The sequence below is a fragment of the Plectropomus leopardus genome, chromosome 18, assembly GCF_008729295.1.
Source record: "Plectropomus leopardus isolate mb chromosome 18, YSFRI_Pleo_2.0, whole genome shotgun sequence".
NCBI classification, from domain to species: domain Eukaryota; kingdom Metazoa; phylum Chordata; class Actinopteri; order Perciformes; family Serranidae; genus Plectropomus; species Plectropomus leopardus.
The window spans coordinates 12,175,412-12,201,082 of record NC_056480.1 but is presented as its reverse complement, the minus strand read 5'-3'; the positions used below and the strand labels follow the sequence as shown (position 1 = coordinate 12,201,082).

General features: G+C 40.9%; 1 protein-coding gene across 4 annotated transcripts; it reads right to left on the bottom strand.

Moving 5' to 3' along the window:
- Nucleotides 1–1,706: 1,706 nt before the first annotated feature.
- Nucleotides 1,707–25,103, bottom strand: glcci1a (glucocorticoid induced 1a). 4 transcript variants are annotated; one of them, XM_042506079.1, is made up of 8 exons: nt 24,385–25,103; nt 16,455–16,606; nt 15,532–15,621; nt 11,251–11,406; nt 9,759–9,911; nt 9,400–9,610; nt 7,953–8,073; nt 1,707–7,857 (listed from the first exon to the last, which is right to left on the bottom strand). In XM_042506079.1, exons 1-8 carry the CDS (start codon nt 24,737–24,739, stop codon nt 7,554–7,556), a joined length of 1,542 nt encoding a protein of 513 aa, XP_042362013.1. In that variant the 5' UTR covers nt 24,740–25,103; the 3' UTR covers nt 1,707–7,553. The 4 variants fall into 4 exon arrangements, with proteins under 4 accessions (XP_042362013.1, XP_042362015.1, XP_042362014.1 ...); XM_042506081.1 differs by having other exon boundaries at nt 9,759–9,908; XM_042506080.1 differs by having other exon boundaries at nt 11,251–11,403; nt 24,385–25,102.
- Between the last annotated feature and the right edge of the window lie 568 nt (nt 25,104–25,671).

Sequence of the window (25,671 nt, the reverse complement as noted above, 5' to 3'; positions counted from 1 at the left end):
GGGTCCACCGGACAGTTGAACCCTGGATTCAGGAGGAGCAATGTGGTTTTTGCCCCGGTCGTGGGACTGTAGACCAGCTGTGGACCCTTGGCAGGGTCCTTGAGGGTGCATGGGAGTTTGCCCAACCAGTCCACATGTGCTTTGTGGACTTGGAGAAGGCATTTGACCGTGTCCCTCGGGTAGTCCTGTGGGGGGTTCTCCAGGAATATGGGGTTTCGGACCCCCGATACAGGCTGTCTATTCCCTGTATGACCGGTGCCAGAGCTTTGAGGGAAGGATGGAGCGAGAGATCGACAGGCAGATCAGTGCAGCGTCTACAGTAATGCGGATCTGTCCAGATCTGTCGTGGTGAAGAGGGAGCTGCGCCGAAAAGCAAAGCTCTCGATTTACTGGTTGATCTTCGTTCCTTCCCTCACTTATAGTCACGAGCTTTGGGTAGTGACCAAAAGAACAAGATCGCAGGTACAAGCGGCTGAAATGAGTTTCCTCCGTAGGGTGGCTGGGCTCTCCCTTAGAGATAGGGTGACAACCCCGGTCATCCGGGAGGAGCCGCTGCTCCTCCGCGTTGAGAAGAGCCAGATGAGGTGGCTTGGGGATCTAATTAGGATGCCTCCCGGACGCCTCCCTGGTGAGGTGTTCAGGGCACGTCCCACCGGTGGGAGGCCCCTGGGTAGACCCAGGACACGCTGGAAAGAGAATGTCACTCAGCTGGCCTGGGAATGCCTCGGGATCCCCCGGGAAGGGCTGGACCAAGTGGCCAGGGAGAGGGAAGTCTGGGCTTCCCTGCTTAGGCTGCTGCCCCTGCGACCTGACTCCGAAGAAGCGGAAGAAAATGGATGGATGGATGGATGGATGGATGGATGGATGGATGGACATTTTGTCATATTTTGGCGACATGCTATAGTATGACTTTTTGTCATATTTTGGACCATGTACTATAGTGTGACTTTTTTGTCATATTTTGGACGACACAGTATAGTATGACTTTGCTGTGCTACTTTGGACGACATATTATACTTTGACATTTTTGTGCAATTTTTGACAATGTACTACAGAATAACATTTTTATGCCATTCTCCACAACATTCTCTAGAATGACTTATTTTTGCTATTTTGGCTGATTATGTTTTGCATTATCACAGACGACATAGTATAGTATGACATTTTTACTCTATTTTGGATGACATACTACACTATTACTTTTTTTTTTTTTGCTATTTTGGACAAAATACTATAGTATAATTCAATCAATTTGCTACTTTTACTACTTTAGTATTTTTATTTTTTTATCATTTTATTATTATTTCGAAACCAATGCTTTATCACACCCCTCAGCATATGATACCAACGTCAAAGTCACTCCTTGGTGTCTGCAATAGATGTACTGCTCAGAGCAACTGACGTAGTAAAAAGAGCAAAAAAGTCTGTGTGAGTCAAACAAACACAAAATTTCATAATTGCATCACCTGCCTTTTTAGGTCACTCTAGCCCCCAATTCCCTTTACACCACTTAAGTCCTTATTTTAACACAAACATTAAATAAGTACCTCAACATAACTGCGAAGGTTTGATCATTTTAACCTTGGGTCACAAGTTTCACCCAGTACATCACATTCAGATGTTGAAGGGTACACACCCTGGGTATTTTTGATATCAGTAGTGATGCTCACAGACGCTCTTATCACAGACACACATACACTAAGAAGTGGACAAAACAACCAATAGTCTTTTTATTGCCATTGTGCATGAACTTTGACACTGCAGGTTACACAAGGAGTATCATGTAGTGAGTTGATGAACACTCTGACCTGCCAGTGATGTGCTCTGGTCACTCTCAGTGCTGGTTTTGTATCAGTTGATGGCTTTAGCAACAAACTACTTGCTGATCCAGCCCCCATGCTCAAAACCAAAGGAATGCAAGATGAGACGCTTGCGTCAAAAAACGAACAACATCCGGGAGGACAACACTTTTTTTTTTTTTTTCCTATTATTGCACACATCTAGTTTACCAATGTCGAGTATATGTGGGACATTGGGAAAGCCATAGCTCTTGGTAAGGTGCTGAAATGTTTTAAGAAACCACAACATTGCATTGAGCCTCTTTAAAAGCCACATATATACAAAATATGAATGGAGCGTCAATGCAGGGATTCCACAAGCACACCAGATATCAAAATAAACATGGGTTATGCTTCACTCTTGCAAATGAAGGCTGTGTTTCATTTACACTTGGGCATGGCGATGCTCATTTAATAGCCTAGAGGATACATGAGATGTTCAGGTTTTGTTGCTTGGTGGTAGCATCAGGGTGCCTACAACACTCGGTAACAACAGACAGTGAGAGGGAGGCAGGCCAGTGTGATCCTTTTATCTGTGCATCAAACACATGAAGGCGCGACTGTATCTGCAACCAAACATCTCTTAGTACTGTAGCTAGTCTCTTAAAGCGATCAAATCAAAAGGCTGAGAGATATTTTAGGAATGAATCATCATGTGTCTATTTATGTCTTGGATGCTAAAATCTCATGGAATGAGTTTAATGGAATAGAAATTATCTGAATTATCAAAACAGTCTAAGTTTAGATATGCAGACTGGAGTCAAAAGTTGTGCAAACATTCATCTTGTATGGCTATAGTTCATTTATAGCTTGTGCAAACCGTGTGGCTTCTGTTGCCTAGAACTGGGTATCCAACCTTAATACTTTCCGTGTACTGGCCGAAAGGTGCTACTGTGTTCTGTAGCACTAATTATGTAAAGGTGTCCAAAAGTGGCGTAAAATAATAACTTATAGTATTGTTCTGGTTTAAAGCTGCATTGATTGTTTGTTTTTTTTTCCTTTTTTTTTTTTACTACATGAGCTTCGTTTCCACCAAACAGTTTGGTCATGTTCAGTTCATTACACATTAGAACAGTTATTTTTGCGTTTCCATTGTCAAAAGTTGAGTGTGATGCCAACAGATCCGTAACATTCTGACCTGTGTTTTCATTGCCCCTCTGTTGATGTACCTAGCCCACTGAACTGATGCTTCAAGGTAGAGCTACAAACACTGCAGTCCATTGATTGGTCATGAGAAAATCGTACCTCTTGGTCTACAAGAACTCAAAGCACATACCTGCTATTTTTAAATATCCCATTGATTGCAAAAGAGACTGTAAATCGTTGATGCGCAACCCTGTTCCATGCATGATCAGCTAAGTGTAGACATTCCTCTGCATCACGAGAGCTGGATGGAGCAGTGACGCTAACAACCTCACCTAATTCTGTCTTCAGTGGAAACGCCAATCTAGGGTTGATGCACAAGCATACGTCCTTATGGGTTAAATACCAAAAGTATTTGGTGGAAACACGGCTTTAGTGGCAGCAGAACAGGCTTAAAGACAACTGCTTATTCGCATCCAGCAGACACAGAGCAACATTAGCATTCTCAGAAACTCCCAAGAAAGAAATTTGGATTTGTGGCTGATAATTTTCGACTCTCCGTACACCGTTTTGTGGTTGGCAGATAGTATACAGAGTTTGTGGGCCATAAAAACAAAACAATAAGCTAAAATAGGCTAAAAAGAACCCCACTGAACTGAGAGCTGCAGAGTTGGATGAAATACTCATCATTACAAGTGATCCCTTTCTCATACACACAGCAATTTTTAGCATTTCGAATATAAAGATATAGAGTAGTACAGCTTTAAAATATTATATTGCCAATTGAGGCCTGGTTGCATTTTTTTAGGCAAAATTCTTGTGCAAGCAACTGATTGTATTGAGACAACTTTAAACATTTGAGAGTTTTTGCATTTGTATCAAGAGTAAAGGTGGTGAAATAAGTTTTGTTGTTGTTGGTGTTGTAGGTACTGAAGCCATGTTCCACTGTGCTCAGAGGTCATTAATAAATGAAAAAAATACGGTAATAGAACGGCCATTCAAGTCGGGGCTCCGCAGCGTGCACGGTGAATGCTAAGCAGAATTACCTGTTCATCAATTTTACTTTTATGTAATGTTTGTGTTGTGCTATAATAACTTTAAAGTGGCATTTCCATTTCCATTCAGTTGATTTGTGTTTGATAGGAGTCTTTGCGAGCATGTAGTAGCCTACTAGCCTACTCCTCCTGTCTGTTAGCTACCTACATTAATAAAATAGCATGTAGCCTACTGTAATATCTAAAAATAAGCACAAGGTTTTCCATGGGAGGAGGGGTGTCTGTGAATGGTGTTGTTGACATACCACATGCTTCTGATGTTTAGGGGCTAGCCAAGCAAACATGAGTTTCCTGCCGGCATCCATATTTTCCAAGTTTAGATGCACTGGAACACATTAAGATCAGAAGTCGGAAAAACCAAAACAGAATTATAGACTTATCCGACTTGCAATGAAACGCAGCATTAAACTGAATATATTTAAAAAGAAAAATCTCAGACAATACCCAGTCCTGCTGTTCCCCTAGCTGTTAGCCATTTCAGTCAAGAAAATGCCACATCTGTGTATACTTTGTTAGCACTTGTACCTGATTCCTGTCTTCATTTGAGGCTTACAGTTTTCATTCAAAATTTAAACTCCCACTTGATGAGGGGATTATTTTAGATTATATTTGTGAGACTGTCTGAAATCAAAATTTAGCGTTGCAATGGAGGCACTCCATATTCGACAATATATTTTAAAATTAGGCTAGTGGACTGTGGCTACATTTTCTAACAAGACCGGTGTGTTAGCTCTCATCCATTTAAACTGGATTTTTTTTTAAGTGACAGCCTAATGGATAGTATAACATGGTGGCTAGTGCTAAACTTGTGCTACTGTTTTGTATGACTATATCCCTTTTAAAAGAGAAAATTAAACATTTTTCCTTTTGCAATTGACAATTTTGAATTCATAAGCATTAAATTTTACACTTTTCAATGCAACACACTCAAAGGCTACACTCTCAATTCATGTGATGTTACATGGTGTTGGCACACATTTCATTGATATTGCTGTATAACAGTTAGTTTGCTAATTTTAAGACTACTTGTGCTACTGTTACATTTTGTGCAATGTTTTACAGCAACGACGCATCAAACAGACGTCAAAGAACTAGTGGTGTCAAAGGCCGATTGTTGTGTTGCCTGTGTCTTATCGAGGAAGCTGCGCTTCAATACGACTCAGAAACTACAGCCAACCGCCAACTAGCATGTACATTATGTGTGAGAGTACATAACCCTCCATACCAGCAGGTGGCAGTAGTCTATATTTGTCATTCAAAAAGGGGAACTGGAAGATCAACCGGATGGATTCAAGATGCTAGTTAGCAAATTAGCACATGGCAACACAACCTGATGTTGAAAGAGCAAATGCTATTTACTGTCTTCTATCTACTTGCAAGAAATAACACAATTACAAAGCGTTTGCCCTAAAGAGCTCAATGGCTTAAAAAAATCTTACCTAATATCACAGGTTTGTTTCGATTTCTATCTCTTTTGACTTAAGGTTTTTGTTTGCCTCCCTTACTTTTTCTTCTCGTGCACAGAGCTAAACTTCAAATCAGAGAGATTTCACTCAACGACATCCTGCAGTGGATCAGACACCAATTTAGCCAAAAAACAGTCAACTAGTGCCAACAGTGGCGGCACAGACTAGAGAGACAAATGCTCCGACCTTCGACAGTTGGGCGATAGTGGGCCCGGTGTGTCAGGGCCGTTTAGACCTCAATATTAGGTTTGCTTTCCAATTGATTATTTGTTAGTCCTTCAAACTGAAATTCTTTTTAAGCAGTCAATAAATCTGCCAGTCCAGTTTTATTAGCTAATATCTTATAAACAGGAAGAAATGTTGGCTGATAGATCACTAGATGGGAAATGTTCTGCTTGGTACGTATCTTGGTCAGATTTCTTTAACAATCCAACTTAAAGAGGCTCTGTTTTAAGCAGTGGTTCCAAACTGCTAGGTGGCGGTTCAAAAGTCGGTTGCGGATCTATTTTGAATGGACCGCAGGTGACTTGTGTCAAGTTTGTGACATTTTATGTGGAAGTACAGTTAATTTCCACCACAGAAATTTTATTTTGAAGTGGTGTTTCTGTTTCTTCTTTCAACAGGTTTTATTTCTGTGTGTTCTCAGCCAAAGTGAGTAAAGTAAATAAAACTGAATATGTGGTCATTTTTAATGTGAGGTCCTTAAACCAATGACTAAGTAGATATCTGGAGCCCATGACGGGACTAGTTAGGAACCACTGCTTTAAATAATTTGGTTTAATTTGGTGAAAATATGATTGTTTTGAGTACCAAATACTGATAATAGCATCAGAACTCCTATATCACTCTGGCTCTTGTCTTGATAAACTCAGATTAAACTGCACAAGAAAACGTCTTCTTTGGCTACGAAAACTGAGGTTTAACTCATAAGATTTCTATCTCAGAAAAATGTTTGCACAACTGTACCTCCAATCCGCAGCTCTTTATATCCAAATGCTGCGGTTTGATTGTTTCTTCACATGACGGTACTGCAGAATCGTCCACTTCTGGTCCACTGTCAACAGGAGCTCAGGAGAGCCAATCACATACCATGTGCAGGCTTAAATATCAGACAGCCACCATGCGTCCTCAAAGTCTCTGTCCGGCATGCCTCCATCAACACACACACAGCCATTAATGCCGTCAGTCACAGTGTGTGTGGTCCATACAGTTTCCCACCACCAGTCGGAGAACCGTAAGGGGACGCCAACGACTTCAACCCTCTGCAGCGAGTTATCACAAGTCTAGTCTCAGACTGGACTCTGGAACACAAAGGAATGATTTGTCTGGGAATGAGAGAAACCAGGAATAAATGACAGTGAATCTGTTCTGCTTTGTCAAGCTGCAGATATTTGTATGGACATACATTCCAAATTACCTGAGTATAGACTCTGATTGTGAAATACCTGAAGCGAGGCCAGATGCAGACACTGTGCAACCAATTTGAGGCCATTTTGTAGTTTTTTTCTCGTTGCCCAAATTATTTTCTCATTGCATTTTCTTTTTAGACAGGGTTTAACAATGTAACCTGGATCGTGTAAACATAATCCTGAATAGTACAGCTGTTTTTCCTGTTAGGTACATAACACAGCAATACACAGTTTTGGATTTTTTTAAACAAGCATTTTTCTTTTCATAGAGATATATGTGTATATATATGTTTAGAGAGCTTATTCATACTGTGAATGTTGAAACAGAACACAACACATAATTTAATCAGAAATATACTACCAGTTTAAAATGCATGCCCCTCCCCCCATCCATCGTGCTCCATTCTTCCCTCTGATGCCTGCATATGATAACCTTTAACCATAAGGTCCTTCCCTGCCAACAACAGCTCAGACATTATGCAGGACAGAATATTAAGGTGGCGAGTCTTTGTGGTGGCGGTGGTGGTTAATCGGGACATTGTTGCTACGTCATGCAGAGATAGAAGGGGGGTGGAGGGGGTCAGCACAGAGAGACGGAGGCTCCCCTGGCAGAGCAGAGGGAGGTGTTGGTTGGACAGTCAGTGGTGATGGTCGGTGGTCGCTAGTGTGGATCCCGGAGTCAGAGGCCAGCTCTGCTCAGGTCTAGCTGATGGCCGGGCTGTCTGTCTGGGGGTCTGCAGTCTCTGAGGGCGAGCCAGGCTCCTCTGGGGGGTCGTCTGTGCTGGTGCTCGTGGAGACCTGAGTGGGGGCTCCGTAGAGCGATGTTGCCCCCTGAGGCTCTGAGCTGGAGGCCGCTTCGTCTTCCTCGGGCTCCAGGGCCGGGGCGAGGGGCAGGGAGCCTGGGAGTTTGACGGGGCAGAACGCCGAGCCCGTTGGGATGAAGTTGACCTTGTTTTTGTCGGGGCAGGAGAAAAGGGGGACTGACGCTGATGTGGACTGCCTGGAGCTGCAGAGAAATATACGCAGTGTCAGTGGGGATCAGACAATCCTGGGGCAGCGGGGAAGCGTTTAAATTCAGCACAAGTATCAAACAGTCTATACCTCATCTCCTCAAAAGCTTTAATCTTCTCACAGCCCTCTGGCGGCTCTCGCTTGAACATGTAACTGTTGTTGGGTTTGGGAGAGGAGGCAAACTTGGGCAGTGGTGAGCTGCTTCCACTGTCTGTGAACACAGAGATACAAGGTAGAAACTGGCCCCAGGGCAAGCAACACTGGCAGAGTTTTTTTTTAAGCGTTGCTGAATCTTTTAAGTCCACCATTCATCTGTCTCACGGAGTAGATGTGCTTATTAAATGTAACAATCCACACTGATTTCAATTCCAAACACTCACCCACATCTCTTTTATTTCTACTCTGGGGTACTTAGGGAAAGATCTCCACAGGCATGCTGTTAACTTAGCAATTTTTACAATGATTAATCAAGACCTACAGATTCCCTATGAGCTTTCTGGCTTCAAGGTGAGAGTTAGAGGTCAACAGATTTATCGGTTTTGCTGATTAATTGGTGCCTATAGATGTTTCACAAATTATCATTATTGCTAGAATATGGTGCAGTAATGGCCAATGGGTGCACGGCCTCAACAAACCATGGAGGGCTGTACATTACTGACCACAACTGAAGTGGGGAGAGTTATGTTAAACTGAGCAAAAAGGAGCTGATTAGTGGTTAGAGCTCCAGAGAAAGCAGCTCCCTTGTACTTCAGTGTTCTGATCATCATTTTAACACATATTTACAGGATTTTTTTTGGCTGGACCGCAACAATGAGTCCAGCCCTGGACAAAAGTGTGCAGGTCCGCGAATGAATGGATGCAGTCACTTCTCGTTTAAAGTTAAAAGGCCTCCAGTGTTTCATACACATACATATACATGTCCAGCCATATACTAGGTTTTGACCAAGAGAAAGTATTTTGAGTATTTTGAAAACACTAAATTATTCTACTTTAACATATCTTGTCAGAACTCATATTATACTTTTTTAGCCTTGTCAGATACTAATTACAAAATACTTAGACATAATCGAAATATTTATGTATATATGTCAAATACAAGTGATAGAAATACTCTCTGATCATTGTTTTGCAAGGAGGCTCCATAAACCAAGTCAAGCTTGTGTACCTGAGAATTTCACAACAAAGTCTGACTGTCCATGAGAAGTATAAGACGCAGAGGAGAAGTATTGCTGGAAATAATAATACTCATTAGTCGGATGCATTCATTGTTGGTTTGGTCTACACATGTATCCCAGCTAATGAAACAGCTGCGGTAAAGTAGCAGCAGATTATTCAACATACTGTACGGTAAAAAAAAAAAAAAAAAAAAAAAAAGGAGTATAAAATGTAAAAATAAGCATATTCAGTCTGACTTTAATTTAAGTTAAAGCATCCGTTTTTTAAAATTGAGTTTACAAGGATCCACCAGAAACAAGTTACAACTTAAAGCCAGAGACCCATTAGGTCAATGCTTCAACAGCTGTCTGATGTTTTTTACCTTTATCCCTGTCGTACAGTAGATCCTCTGTGGAGTAAGGACTGCCGTCATGTGATCCTGGTGGGCAGGCAGGCGAGGGGCAGGGCGACAGGCTGGAGCAGCTGCTGGACCGGCCGGGGGCTGATGGAGTCTGGGTGTCCACGCTGCGGGTGCTGCTGCTGCGCTGCTGAGGAGGGAAGGGTGCCCGCCGCCCATCAGGAACCTCCAGGGACTGCAGAGTTCAACGAGAGACAGACAGCAGGGAGGAAGGACAGAATACTAATCAGAGCTGGGGCTAAGTGAGTCAAAACCTGAGTTAGATCAACATACTCTGGGTTGAGAAACATCCCTGTATGGATTAAAATGACAGAGAGCCCCACCTTGAGCTCTTCTTTCTCTCCGTTGTCTTTGATGAAAACCTTCTCCAGCTCATGGTTGATGCCCTCCATACTGCTGGGCACCCTGGAGATGGAAGGTTTTGGCACTGTGATGTTGGACAGCGGCATCTGGGCCGACTTCGACATGGAAAACTGCTACAGAACACACACCGTGTTTGGTTAAAAAACTAGAATTACAGCAACACTGTTGTACGCCTTCGCGTACCAGTCAAGTTTCAACCATGTCTGTGAAAACATGGATGCTTCACACACATCTTCCCCCAGCAACAAAGACAATCTATACAGTCAGCACTGTTTCAAGGTAGACAACAAAGTTGTCACTCGTTGAGTTTTCAAACTAAAGTGCCATTCTGTTTCTGAGATATGAGATAATGGCCAGAAAGGTGCTTTTGACCTTTTGGCTATATAATGTCATCACTTCACAATTTCATCCTATTCGACATCTGTGTAAAATTGTCATAATCAGTCTATAAATTCTTGAGTTATGGCCAAAAACACGTTTTGTGAGGTCACAGTGACCTTGACCTTTGACCACCAAATTCTAATCGGTTTAAAGTTGAGTCCAAATAGACTTTTGTGCCAGATTTGAAGAGATTCCCCCAAGGTGTTATTTACATATGGCATTCACAAGAATATGACGAACACAAGGTGATAGTGACCTTGACCTTGGACTGCCAAAGTCTAACCCAGCGATACTCAACTTAAAGGCCCTTGAGCCAAATCTGGCCACAGATGGGGTACTGGGTGCCCCCCCAAACATTTCACAATAAAAATAAAGTGATTCACACTAGGAATTGTCTTTGTACATAAAAAAAGTGCCAGTGAAGGATCCCCCTGACAGAGGTTCTACCTAAGCCCCTAATGTCCTAAAATCCTAAACACATCCTAAAATCCTACAAATGTCCTAAAATCCTAGAAACATCTGCTGTAACAGGCCCCTGGCCTCCAGTCATTTTGCAGAAGTGGCCCCCAAGCAAAGCAAGTTGAGTATCCCTGGTCAAACATGTTCATTCTTGACTCAAAGTGGACATTTGTGCTAGTTTTGAAGGAATTCTTCTTAAGTGTTATTGAGATAACACGTTCACAAGAATGGGATGAACGTACAAAAGGGCAACCCGAAAACATAATGCCTCCGGCCTCGGCTATCACCGGCACAGAAGCATAAAATGTGAGTCAACCTTTCCACCCAGCCAAGGCTTCTTGAATACGAACTGCTTGCAAAGCTGATGTAATGTCAGAGGTTGTGTTTACAAAAGTACATATTATGCCTGTCTGTGCTGGTGACTAGAGACTAAAGTCTGGGGAGACATTGCAAAGAAGGGGAATTTATAAAAACCTTCTACATACAGATAAAATTCTTTTACCCCCATAGGTGTATTGTGCAATGTTTTCAAATCAGTGAATATGAATTACACTGATGTCAGACCTACCACCTTGAGAACAATTATAAAGATTTTCGTGAGCAGTGCACTACCTGAACTTGGCTGGCTGTGGAGGTGTGGTTGGTAGTGCTGGTGTGAGCGGTGTAGGTGATGGTGTTGTACTGCAGGGGGGACAGTCGGTCCTTGTCTTTACTGTGGCGTCCTCCTTGTTTACTGCGGTGGAGCTGATGCCGAAGCTTTGCGATCTGCTGAAATCAAACAGGAGAGCAGAAGAAAGCAACGGAAACAGAAGACAGGAAAGAGACACAGGCATTAAGCATCTAGGTACCCAGAAAGTTAGTTGATAAATAACAATAATAAAAGGTTTCCTGGACGGTCAGACTTTGTTTTGTTTGCAGTGATGTCTCTGTGGGATCTCTGCAACTACAGCAGCAGCTACTGCTTTGAGTAAAGAGAATATTAACTGACTAGTTTTTTCCCACTAAGAGTGTAATGACAGTGGTTCGTGTAAAAACCAAAATAAAGTGAAAATGGCCATGAGTTGGATAAGTCTCTTCTAAGGTAAACAGTACCATCACTACAAACAAGACCTGGGACCTCTGAGAACTGTTATTCATTTTCTATTATTATTTTTATATATTTTTTGTATTTGCTTGATGAGCAGCACCAGGTTTTGGTTTTCTTGAATGTATGACATGACACCGGAGCAAACTTCATACGATGATGTGTCAGGTGTTTAAAAGCCCTGAGAAAAGCTAGCCAGTTTGTGATGTTTTATAAAAGAAAAAACAAAAATATTATATAAATATATAAATTCCACAAAAATAAATAAATGAACCACTCCAACCTAAATCGTAATAGACATGCAGCACCACAACTAACAGCATTAATAATGTCACTTTCCCAGCAATTATGACATGCAATGCAACAACTGATAATGTTAATAGTTATATTTGTTTGACAAGCTATAATGTCTGCTTTGCAGTGTTGTCCTGGCTATCATTTTCCTTTTTCTCCACTGTCTAATAAATTCTATAGATTCTCATTAGAAAGCAGCAGATAAAGCTACAAAATGGAGATGCATTCTATAGACCCAATACAAGTCCACCAGATGTCACTGTTTCCAGTGCAGCAAGTAGAAACGACACACACATCACCTGCACTGAGAGTTATTCTTTGTGATCTGAGTAGAATTTCAGGTTAAGACACAGAATAAATGTAGTACACTGATTACCTGCAAGCTCTTGCTCTTGCATGACAAAAATACTTAGATTACTATTAGGTGCAAGACTCCTCTCCTCTCTTTCCTCCCTTTAGAATAAGACACGCCCACTGATATCATCATGGTTTGCACTTCAGGTCAAGGCAGCCCCCGCTATTTTTTGGTTGCAGCTGGGATCCAACTTTTTGAGTTCTGAACCAATTTATTTTTGGTCAAAATGCTTCGAACAGTTGAAAATAAATGGAACAGAACACGTTTCATGTTGCTGGAGACGGGGTTGCAGAGAGAGATGAAGGAACTCCCAGTTCTCCGCTGTACACCAGTACTCCAGGACATGTCCATACATGTTCCCTCACACAGTTGAGACACTGTCCTTCTTTACTGTAGAAACGGAACACATGCAGTACTAATCAATGCAGGCTCTGTCTCAAAAGGCTGTTATGTGATCCCTATATTTAGACCATTGAAACAGTTACACTGTGCAGCCCTTTAAGTTTTTGTTTCCATCTCAGCCTGCCATGCACTTGTCAGGTATTCCACAACAGACAGTGGGGTGAGTCTTTTAGAGCTCTGACATTAAAAAAAAAAAGTTTAAGTCAGTACACCAACTAAAACACACCTACTCTGGCATACTATCATGTAGATATAGGCAGAATAAGACAGATGATTACACACTTTAACGTCCCTGCTAACATTTTTGTGGTTCTTTAAAACAGCTGCACTGCTCAGGTCTGCCCTCTCTCCACTTCCTCCTTGTAGCTTGTCTATTGACATCTGTGGAATCTATGTCAGCGCTGCTCCTCTGCAGCTCTGTAACTAAGTAACGTGCCCCTGCACACATTAGTGAGGGCTGAGCCGTCATCCGGCCGGCCCTTTTTGTTCCCTTTGCTGCAGGAGGCGGAGAGGAGCCAGCTGGGACTTGGCTGACCATAAATTGCAGCGGGTTATGGCCATTGCAAAGAGGGGAAGTGGGTAGTTAAAGAATGAGATAGCGTTATCTGCCACCTCCCTGCTGCTGCTGAGTATCAGCAGGGAAGAGCTGAGAGGGGCTGATAGTGCCATGCTGGGTGCAGCTTCATAGGATGTGTCTGTCGCTGCTGTAAACCATCAGCACCATAAAGACACATGTACCAAACCAGTGATGTCACACAGGAGATCATACAGTCTAAAGAAAATGTCAATAATACAGAAACTGCATGTCATTCACTACTAGTACACTAGATAGTGAATACACGTGACACATACACTGTTACTTATGCTGCATATAAAACCTTTTGGGGTTTATATGCATCAAGATTTTCAAGATTGATCAAGATTTTTTGGGCTCATCACAGATCACTGATTGCTGGAATATCAGCCAATATTGATCACGGGGTCCATTTTAGGCCTACTATTTATTATGTTGCATCATTTATTTAACTATTCATAACAACATTTTATATTAAGAATTAAAATTAATAAGAAAGTATCATAAATTGGCAGCTGTTTATGTATTGTCAGGAAACATTACACTCCCTCTTACTTAAACCACTTAAACTTAAACTTAAACCAAAGCTGCCTATACTGGGTTACTGGTAGCACCTTAGAGCCAAAGAAACACAGCTTTCCTGCGGAATAAAAGAAATGAAATTTTATATAAAAATTTGAATCAAAGCTAAATGTGCACAACACACCAAGTTGCAACATTAAATTGTACATAGGCAAGTATTGTTGACTTTATCAGCTATTTCTTTTACTAATCATTGTCCTGCATTAGTCTTTTCTTTGTCAAAGAAAACCATAACTATATTAGTGGGCTACAGTTTTAATCAATAAAACCCCTGACATTTTGTTGGTTTTAGTGTTAATATATAGATAATTAGTCCAGCCAAAACCAATATTTTTTACATTTGACAAAGAAAATAAATATCTAATTCATTTGAATGATTGCATGGTAAGCCAGCGTTAATGTGAAGTGACGGAGATAATATTGTTTATTAAGTGAATAAAAGAGGGCCCAAAATAGACCCCTGTGGGACCTTTAGGTACACATGATTTGGCATTCACATATGATTTTATCATATCATTACCTAATGAAAAACACAGGCTGAATCATAATTTGCCCCTGCAGGTTTACATTGTACATCCACCCACAAATTAATGACACTTGCGACATTGGACGACACGTGAGCACACACACGCACACATGCATGCACGCACGCACACGCAATATCTGCCAATAAGCATTGATTCAACAATGCAATGCATGCATGCTATCAGTCAGAACACCCTCATTCAGTGTGGTTCATACCCTCACTGATTAACCAGAGAACTGCAGGACGACACCAGGTTTCATGATCAAAGAATTTTTTTTGTATGGCATCAAAATGTCTGTCGTTACGTGCACACTCTCTGGCTCTTGCTAATCCACAAAGTAGTACTTATGAACAAGCTGTATTTGGTAGATCTATTTTCTAATCAAGATCTATGAAAAACAAAAATCACACCCACCCACCATTGCTGCCACAGTAAAAATGTCATCCCACAACTGAGACACAGTGAATGTCATCACATCATCAACAACGCCGCCAAGAGATGAGAACATGGATAAAAAAACAAGTAGTGCTACCTACTCTATGCTAAGACTTCCAAAGACAAAGCCCTAGTGATAAGTTAACAGTTTAAGGGGATTTTCAATGGGGCAAACAAGGTAAAAACTGACCTTTCAGTATAAGAAAATAATATTTCAAAGCAGGGCTTTTTAAAGTCCAGGGAGCCCTCATACAAATTCGAGACAACTACTTTCCTATGTTTAGATGTTGCTTTGAATTAGGCAAGTTATGCTCTGACTTTGCGCGACTCCTTGAGTGTTTTTTATTCTAGATTTGTTTACATTTTCGTCAAATTGGAAGCATCAGGACTATGCTATATTAACTATTAACAATTCCTGTTTGGAATGTACCCATGACTGTACAGACAATTATCACCTTATTAGTTAGACATTGAAGGCACTGTGTTACATCTAATCCAACATTACATTAGTTTTAATTTACATTAGAAGGGCCCTTCAATTTCTGCAATGCGGAGAAGGGCATATGCATGTGTACATATGGCTCATGTTGTTCATCAAACAAAGGGTTTGGCCTAAGTGTGCTTGTAGTTAGTGTCATACCTCTTTAAGCTGGTCGGCGCTGCCCCAGGATGCAGAGCGCTGGTGGGTGCTCCTCTTCTCTCTCGTTTCCTCACTCCAACATCCAGGAGTCTGAAAAGAACATTACACCTGCACATTACTATTAGCAAACCTGGATCTGGGCTTGTTAAAGCTAGTTTTTAATCACTGATTATTGAAGGATTAATTTGATTTATTACAATTTGGATTTTATTTTTGCAGTTACCATCAATCCAATAAATTATAATCACATTGTACTATCTGTAATGTAGTTTGTTTAGGTTGATGACTGGTGGATTATGAAACTAAGCAGGCAGATGTATGAGGGGAAGACATCCCTGTCTGTACAAACATCTGTCAAACAGCAGTGCCACACATGCAGACTCTCACAATGATGCCTTTGTATCACTTCAATCGTTAATAACAAACTGTAAGCTCAGAGCAAAGAGGTCATCTGTCTTTTGAAGCCCCACAGATGCGTAGGAGGTAAATGTCACACAACCTGGAAGAGACAGGATGTATAGACCAGTGTGTGTGGGGACATCTGAGGTTGAACAGCATGAGAGGATCACAGTGCAGGAAGGTGTGGGCACGAATAAGGTCAAGAATGACACAGTACATTACAGCTATGGCATAAGCAAGGCTCTAGACTGCGACCGTGATGGCAGCGTGTGAGTTCAAATTTCATGTGGTCGAGGTCATGCAAGTGCATGATGCGGATTGAAGTCGCTACTAAGAGTGACAAACAGAGTGAAAACTGACTCATATAAATGGGTCTAACGTGGGTTAAATGTGCAACGGCAGGTCCACATTAACATTAAATACACACATCTTCTTTGCTCATCTCTTTTCTCTGTCATGCTTCCATCTCTTTAGGAGGCAGGATACAGCACATATGGGAAAAGAGGTGTGGGGGTTGTGCTTACCTGTGTGGATTTATCTTTCATACAAGATGGGTAGTGCACATGTGGGTCACGAGGCCACTGCCCAGTGAGGTAGGGCCCAGTAATGGCACCCAGGGAGGAAGTCCGCCAAATGGCCCCCAAGCTCCGGACCTGCTGGGATTTTGTTCTTTCAGCTGCACAGATAAAAAGACAAGACAAAGGCCAAGATATATTAGCTTAATGCAATAATAACACTAATAGTGACAGAGAATTATCACTTAAATCAGCAGCCCTATGTTTTTTTGGGGAGTTTTTTAGTAATCCGCTGTGAGGGTCCAAGGTCAGAGGGATGTCATACTGTATGTTGTAAAGCCCCCCAAGGCTATTTATGTATGTATTTATGTATATGATGTTGTGTTATTGGACTTTATAAATCAAACTGACATTGAAATTGAATTGAAATTACTGTTTGTACAGTCTTTCTGGGGCATGCTTTGTGACTGGGGACAATGAACTTTGACTTAATAAATTTTTACAGCACTTTGGGTTGCCTCTGGGTATGAAATGTGCTATAAGAATAAATTTGCCTTGCCTTGCTTTTTTTGGCCCATAATTTTGCTGTGGTACATTTCAAGCAGGCCAAAAAGATCTGATAACCTCCCAATACACTACCTGCTCAAAAATGAAGCCAACACAAAAGTGCCCGAAACTGCAGTTCCTCAAACAGCCTCTTCAGATTAGGTCTAGAAGGGAAACCTTCCCTGTAGACACCCATGTTAAAATGCCCAATTTTACAGCAGAAATAAACATGTTTACAGCCTGGTACGAAAAAACGGTTTTGGAGTCTATAGATAATTTAAACGTTCATGACAACTGTACAGAGGTGAATTAAAAAAAAAAAAAAAAAAAAACTTACCCCTTAACATTTTATTAAGGCTTAAAGTTATGCAGACCAAAAAAATGTAAAATACTGTCCTTGGCTTCTCAGTCAGATCCACCTGTTGCTCTCCCACAGCTTCAACCTCTCGTTCAAATATGGCCACATCTGGCTCCAAAAAAAAAACCAAGATAGCATTGGCCAAAATGCCAAACTCAAGGCTTCAAAATGGGAGTCCACAATCCAATGGGTGAAGTCACAGCATTTACGTCCATTATTTCCTACAGTCTATGTCTGTTGCCAGCCATCTCTGAGTTACAAATAAATACAGAGAATCATTAAGCTCCAACAACTACCAAACCCTTACATTAACATAAGTAGTTCAAGTCTGTCAGTATTCTCCTCTGAAACATGCTCTTTGGTAAACATGTTTTATTATAGCCCAAAATTCACATTCTGAGGGCAGGAGGATAATGATAACATCTAAGCATGCTCACACATGATGCCTCATCTGGCCAGTGCTCCTGTAGTCACCTAGTGTATTGGCTTCTGTTCCAACAGCAGAGAAGCCAATTAAACAAGGTAGAGGGCTAGGTCACTTTCTATAAATCCACAGGATTACAGGTACACTCAAGGGACTAAATTAGACTTGGCTGTGATCTTCCATATATGTTAAGTAGCTCAACACGGTAGCTCCTATTTAGAAGAACTTTTCTAAATCAGTACTTTAGTGGATCTACTACAGCTATCTAGCACAGAGCACCACAACCTCCACAGACATAATATTGTCTTAATTATTCAAGCACAGGAACTTTTATTAAAAATAGGCTGAGTATTTAGTGCTATAAATAATATTTTTCTGCCAATAATCATAATACCACTTGCAGGCAGTTGATTTCTTATATTTTGTAATCAAGTTGTAAATCATCCCTTGTTACACAGGCTGTAGGGTCACACATTTCAGGAAAAGGTACAGTGGCATCAAGGGAATACAAAGTGGCTAAGACATTGGTTAGCTAGTTAATCATTCTAGTTAAACTAATCATAGAGACAGATCAACTCACTGAGCTCAGGATCTCATTTTAAAAGGAGGGCTGTGCACAGGAAAACAAATATCTAGGCACTAAGTTATTTGAATAATTGCATGGTACAGCAACTCTAATGTGAAATGACAGAGGGCCCAAAGCAGACCCTTGCGAGACACCTTTAGTAACTTCAGCGCCAAAGTGTGTCCAAAGTGCAAGTGTCAAAAATGCGCATATACATAGACATAGATACCTGGGTGTTATAATACCTAAGGTATTAACAAAGGGTTAACATAGACTTCACATAGATAGTATGACAGTTGCTTTATGCAGTTTAAATACACGTGCCACTGCTGCAGCAAGGACACAGCCTTTTGTACACAGGGTGCGCGCTCCACCAGGTGAGCTACTGGGGTACCGCATTTTTTTAATACATTTGATAAAATAATTTTCCATTCTGTTCTCACAATTTTATTCAAGTGCTTTTTTCAAAGACCAAGTGAAAAAATGTCTGATTTTCAAGGTATTCCAGCACTTAAATGTCTGAGTGCCAAATTCAAGTGCTTCAAGCAAGTACTGCAAGTACCTGCATGATCCCTGGGTATTATATTTGTCATTCAAAAGCCACACATTATTAATCAAGCACTTCCAAGGCATTTGCTGATTAACAAACTGTTCACGCTTTTCTAATTTTACTCAGGTTAGACATTTCTGCCGCCAACCAGCTGCATATGCCAATGTGAATCATGTGCAACCATTTTATCAGTTGTATAGCACAGCACGAGATTCTGAATAACTAACACAAAGAATGTATTTCACTAAATGTTTGACCTGTTTTAGGAATTTTTGTTTTAGGATTTTTATTTTTCCAGGAATTTTATGACATTGACATTTGACCTACAAAAAGTAGTATGTTACTGATTTTGACAAAAGTCTGAAAAAGGTGCCTAATTTCAGTATTCTGTGAAACATTAGAAAAAAAGTTTATCATCCTATGCAAATACTGTCAGTGTTGACCAGGACAACACCACAGTATTTCCAGTGAATCAGTAGAGCCACAGGCCTTGTGTGATTTATGCAACCACAGTGTGTAAGTGTTGTGTTAGTTACAGTTGCTCAGTCAGGACTCTGGGCTCATTCTTACATTTGGGTGATGCTGAAAACCTTTTTGGAATAACAAGGTCGTCCAGCATGACTTTGAGTCATATGACCATCTCAAACCGCAGAGAAACACTCCCACCAGGGGCTCATACATTATTCAAAAGGCTATATTTAAAAGGACCATTTCACAGGTTTTGCACCTCATTTCTATACACAGAATTTATCACTTTATGTCATATAATTTTACACTGTCTTGCACTTGTTTTCTCACCCCAATGCAATGAATGGCAGGTAACGGTTTATTGTAAGGTCGGTCGAGTAAAATTAAAGCATACACATAGTACATCCACAATATGCACACACACACAAAAAAATCATCTCTCTCCTTGTTTAGCCATCTCCTCATAGGTAATATTGTTGTGGATTTTATAGTTTCTGTATTACAATGTCATCATGACACATAAGCACAAGTCAAGATAAAGTCTGCTCATAACAGCAATTAAAACAGCGAAATTTCACAAAAATAAATTCCCGGAATCACAGATTTGCTTGCAGAGGCTGATTAATTTAACACAACTCTTTCATGTCCAGCTCAAATTTATTACAATTTGACAAGCGAATATGCACTATTGCCACAAAAGAAAGGCCCAGCTAGACTAGGGCAGCAATGACTGATGCAACAACTAGTTGTTTATTCGCCTGAGAGATATCTTTTTTCCCACAGTAATAATGATAAACACTTGTCAAAAACATCTCATACACAACCAGTAAAGGGTTAGGCAATCTAATGTAGGCGAGAACCATGTGGTGGTAGGTAAAATAACCGAGTCCTCGATTGGCTCTGAGAGGCTGTACCAATGAGCCGCTGTCTGATTGTACTAAACCTGAGCAGGCTTGTCTGAGCTGAGTTACTGTTTGACTGCAGTAAACAATGCAACAGGTTTCTTGGATGGAAAGCAAAAGTCTTTTTGACCTACCTTAAATTATGTTTATTTAATAAGGCATAATCTAGTTAACGATTGCTCAAACAAAAATAATAGTAGCATAGGTCATTTAGAGAATAATTACATACTTAAATATAATATAATATAATATAATATAAACATAATTACATACTTGCTCTGCTATCAAATACATCTAGTGGTGAAAATATCATGTAAATGTACAGCATAGCTGCTAAAACCACAGAGGAGGAATTAGTTGAAAAAAAATACACAGTGTCAACTTGTGTTGAGTTAGATTGTTGACCGGGCAACTAATTGACTACTCTGAGAAACACCTATAGTAGAATATGCCTGTTGCCTTGTGCCTTTGACCGAATCATAGCCGTGCTAATATTCAGTATTACAGCGCTCTCTCATTTGATAGTACGTAATTTACTAATTTATGTGTGGCCACATGGGGGCAGTAGTGACGCTGTAAACACATCTGACATATTATTGACTTATAAAGTTGTTATCACTAACAGTAACATGTAAGCTAACAGTTGCCTTTTCCAGCCCACGCAGAGCAACATTATGTACAAAGTTGTGTCAAACTTTGGCATCAATTAGGTGAGATTCTTAAAAAAAAATTACAACCGTTGCTGCAGTTACTGTCAGCAGAAAGCAGCACGCACTGAGATTTGCTACTGCAGTACTCACAGTGCTGCAAGTCGCCGGAGGACACAAAGTGGTCGCCGGATTTGTGTATAAAGAAGGACAACATGCAAACTCTCCATAAATTAAGCCAAAACATCTCATTCGCCCCCTGGTGGCTGGCTGCACTAAAAGTCATAAACCCCACCCGCTTCATATTAGCTTATGGGGCAGGGGCAAAATTAGTAGTTCTTATCACCCTGATGTATGTTCAAGTGTTTGTTTTTCCCGATAATTTTCGATTAATTTCTTATTTGACACTATAAAGGGGTGTGACATCATGATTGACAGCTGTTTGTGTCAACTGGTGTGCTCATGATCGATGCTGCTGTGCGCGACTGGGTCACATGGGTGTATGGGCGGAAAACTTGATACAGCGGCTCCACTTTCTGATCACTACTGTGCAGACTGTGGCTCCAAAAGCACAAGATGGTAGCATCCATATCAGGGATGGTTTTGGCTAGATGTTTTTACAGAGGCAGAAAGTGAAGACACATTGTCCATCTTTAGATACAGTATATGAACTATACGGTACAAAATATCTGGTTCTTTAACACTTAAATGCTCAGCTATGTTTACTAGCTAATCACTAACTTTGTCTGTCTGCTGTTTGATGCTGTGCCACTAGTGTACAGTGGGTTTATCTGAGCTTTTTAGCTGAAAGCTGCTGCCTGCAGCTGCTGGAAACAAAGTTGATGATGCAGTTTGTGGGCTGTAAAACCAAAACATTGAGCTAAATGGGGCTTAAACACTCCGCAAAGTTGAGGGGGAAAATTCTCTGCGGGTTTATTGCGACTACGTTCAACTTTACCATTAAACATAGTCATATCAAATTTTAAAAAGACTTAAAATATTGATTATTGCTAGGCATTGGCGGTATCATGCTGTTATAGTAAACCAGAGTATTTAGAAATCCTGACAGTGTGATTTTAAATACTGTCCAAAATATGTACCCTCATCCTTCTGTTAGCGTCATACTGGAGAGGTTGTATTAAAGATGTTTTGCATGCTGTGCACATATCGTACCCTGGTGGTTATGCCCATGCCATGCTGCATGTGTGAGCAGTGTGTGTTCACATTGGCAGCGTTTGTTGTTGTGGCACTGATACAGAGCTGCCAACTGTTATAACTACTGTATTTTCTCAATTAAAAGCATATAACTCCACTCATTTATGAAGCTGTACAATCTACTGCATTGTCAACAACACAGTCCTGCAAATGTTTCATGGTAAGATGCCATGTGGCAACAACTGAAGGGATTCTGTCGACGGAAATGTTATCAGAGGGCTTTTATTTTGAGACAGAAACAGGAGTAAAACAGATACATTTGAATGTCATCGAAGCTGTAGTAAAAGGTGGTATAAAGTTAATAGAATTATGAAAAGACCATTTTTAAAGTCTATTTTTGCTGATAACCGTGCAAATCATGCAGGAAAAAAAAATCGGCAAGACTGTTTCTTTGCCTGAGCAGTGATGCCCACGACATCAGCGGCGCACACTGATACTGTCATATACTGTATACACCGCTGACATTCCAGGAAGGTATGAAGTTATGAAAAAATAGATACCACCCAGCCTAATTACTGCAACTTTAATTTTGTATTGACATGCTTAAAATACTAGTGGCTACTGACCACAAGAATATCTAAATCGCTTAAAATGTGCATAGCAGCATGAACAGGAATGTTATGAAGTAATGTCAGCTCATCCATGCATCTATCTAATATGTCAGACGGTGATGGCACAGGCAGCCTTCGGCAAGCTATCTCTGTGTGTTTATTGGCTGTTGGCAGTTGTCCAAAACACCATGCTAAGTGCCACCCTGGCTTGATTCATGCCCCACCTTGGCCACCCCAATCAAACTGCCCTGGACACGCCACTGCTACCAGCAATGATATCTAAGTGTGGACGGATGCAAATTCAAGTCCTCATAATAGCCGGTAATATCTTCATCCTGAACAGATCTAAAACACTGGAGCTAAATGCTCCACACAAACATGTGTGGTAATGTAGTAGTAGCCATGACACATGCAATATGCTGGCTGGACCAACGTTAATAATTAAATAATTTGATACATTTGCAAAGACACAGTATTCCTCCTTGTAGACACATGTATAATCTCGTTCGTTCATGTATCTTTACAAGTATGCATGTAGTTGCAGAGGCTGGCCTGCTTGCCCAGAGGGCTCTGTTTATGTCTCACAGACTGCTAGGCCCCAATGTTGCCATAGAAGCCACAGAGCTACCAGCTGACGACATTTTTTTTTTTTCCATTTCAATGATGGCAAACAACCTAAATGTAACAAATCCATAATAACCTTTCCGTGTTTATAACAGATTCTGAATATCTGGCTAATCATCCATGAAATGTTGAGCTGTGAGCCCTGTTTATCTTCGACAGAGTAACTGCATCATCACCACACAGGCATCCATATCCTCACATATTTACCTCATCGTGGCAGAGATAATGCCATTATAATGTCATAAAAACCACATTAATCCGTTTAAATCGCAATTGTCGCGCACTAGAATAATATACCAAAACAGAATAAGCTATGCTGTGCTAAAAAAAATATTACTTATAATATAATAGAAATAGGAACATGGTGGCGAAATGGAAATATATATTATTTTCAATATCGTGTACGTGTTGTGTACAACCTCGATGTTTATAACGTCAGCTACAAGATCCCTGATGTACTATGACCCAATTAAAAAGCTAGCGAACTAGCCTAGCATCTCGCCCCGAAATGGATAGTTAAATCGTATCAACTGAGAGAACGGCTCGCTACACTGAATCTTGCTATGGAAAACTTGAGAATTGTAGCTGGTCTGGGTTATTGGGAAAGTTATACAATCATTGAATCAATCTCTCAGCCTTAATGTGAATGATTACAGCCCACTTTACAATTCGGCGTGTATTTTATTTGGAAAACGGCGCTAATTTGAATTACAGTGTAATATTTTGAGCTGCTTCCCTTACCATTTGTACTAGCTTCTCTTACCAAAACACAACGTGGCGCCTGACGGCAGATGGTAGGGTTTTTAGTTAAAGTTGACATTATATTTAAATGTAACGTTGGATATTGAACTATGCCGATGCCGAATAGAAGAGTAGCGTATATTTGTTCGGAGACGTATTTGATTTTGAATTCTAAATACACGTATGGTGTTCACTTATCACCAAAAACGTGAGATTGGCAGTTTTTCTAAGGTAGTTTGGCGTGACGGTCGCTACAAAACGACACTTAGCTTAAGTTAGCACAAGGCTATCTGAACGATGATGGGTGCGTTAAAGACACAGTTAATTCACTTTAAAGGACGAAATTACCTTTGGAGACAGGCGATTGGGGAGAGCGGTCTGGTGAGCTCCTGCTGTCCGGCGGTGAATGTCTCTGCCTGGGGACCAGCCTGCCGTCCGAGCCGCTTCCACCCGGGTTGGCGGGACTGGAGCAACGGGACGTCGTCGGTCCTGTGTTGCTCCCGGCTACTGAGAAGGAGCAGGAAGCGGAGCGGGTTGGGCTGAGCTGATTTCCACGCAGAAGCTGGTACGGCACCGTGGCGCGGATAGGCTGCAACCGGACCGTGGTGGTGTTGTTGCTACAGGAGGAACAGGAGGCTGTCGGGGAGCCGCTGTGTTTAACCCGCTGCTGGGATGAGCTGGCTGCTGCTGGTGATGCTGACATGATCAGCCACGTTTAGTAGATAAAGTTGTTTATGTAACAAGAGTGGCAAAAGTATAATGTCCTGTTAAACAGCTCACAACCTAACTTTACTGTTGTGTTTTCCAGCACGCGATCTATGCATTGTAAACAAACTTTTCCAGCTGCAAACGTTTCTGAAGTGAATTCACGACGTCATGTCGCAGTCTTCACTTTACATTTCTGTACAGCTACAGACTACAACTACAATGCTCTTCTTCCCTGTGTGAGTAGGCCTACAAACACAAACAACCAACTGCACTGTTAACTAACTTCCAGCCTCAAAATTGTCATTACCGCGTTACTTCGTGACATTAGTCAATGTTGTCGGCCTCACAACTACCTTAACACAATTTCCAAGACAGCAGTTGTCAGTTTGCACAACTTCTGAAAGAAGAGGTTGGATCATGGGTGGAGCCAAATCACTACGACTACTTTCTGATTGGTGCTGGACTACTTCCTGGATATGTCAATGGGTTGTTGATTGGATGTATGGAGGCTTTAACCAATGTAAACGTGCAGCAAGTTAACCAGAAGTTATTTCAGGCTCTGCTATTGGTTGGTGACTGCTGCATAAAGGCCATGAGGTGAATATATATCATGTGCATAATCCTAATGATCGTTTAAACAGCTTATAATATTTTGCAACATTTCAATAACATGTAAAGGTAATATTTGAGGTGTATGGTAGCAGGTGACTTTTTTTCCTCGTTTTATAGGATTTACAAGACATTCTCTGACTTAAAAAAAAATCCAATGTCATTTGATACCTGAGGAATTTGGATTTCTTTTTTTTTTTTTTTAAAACTCCAACAAATTAAACCTTCGAAACTTGAGCAATTTGGCCAGACTTCTGTCAAAAACATGGGAAGAAAGCAATGAGCAACAAAGAAGAAACGACCCAAAACTTTGCAAGA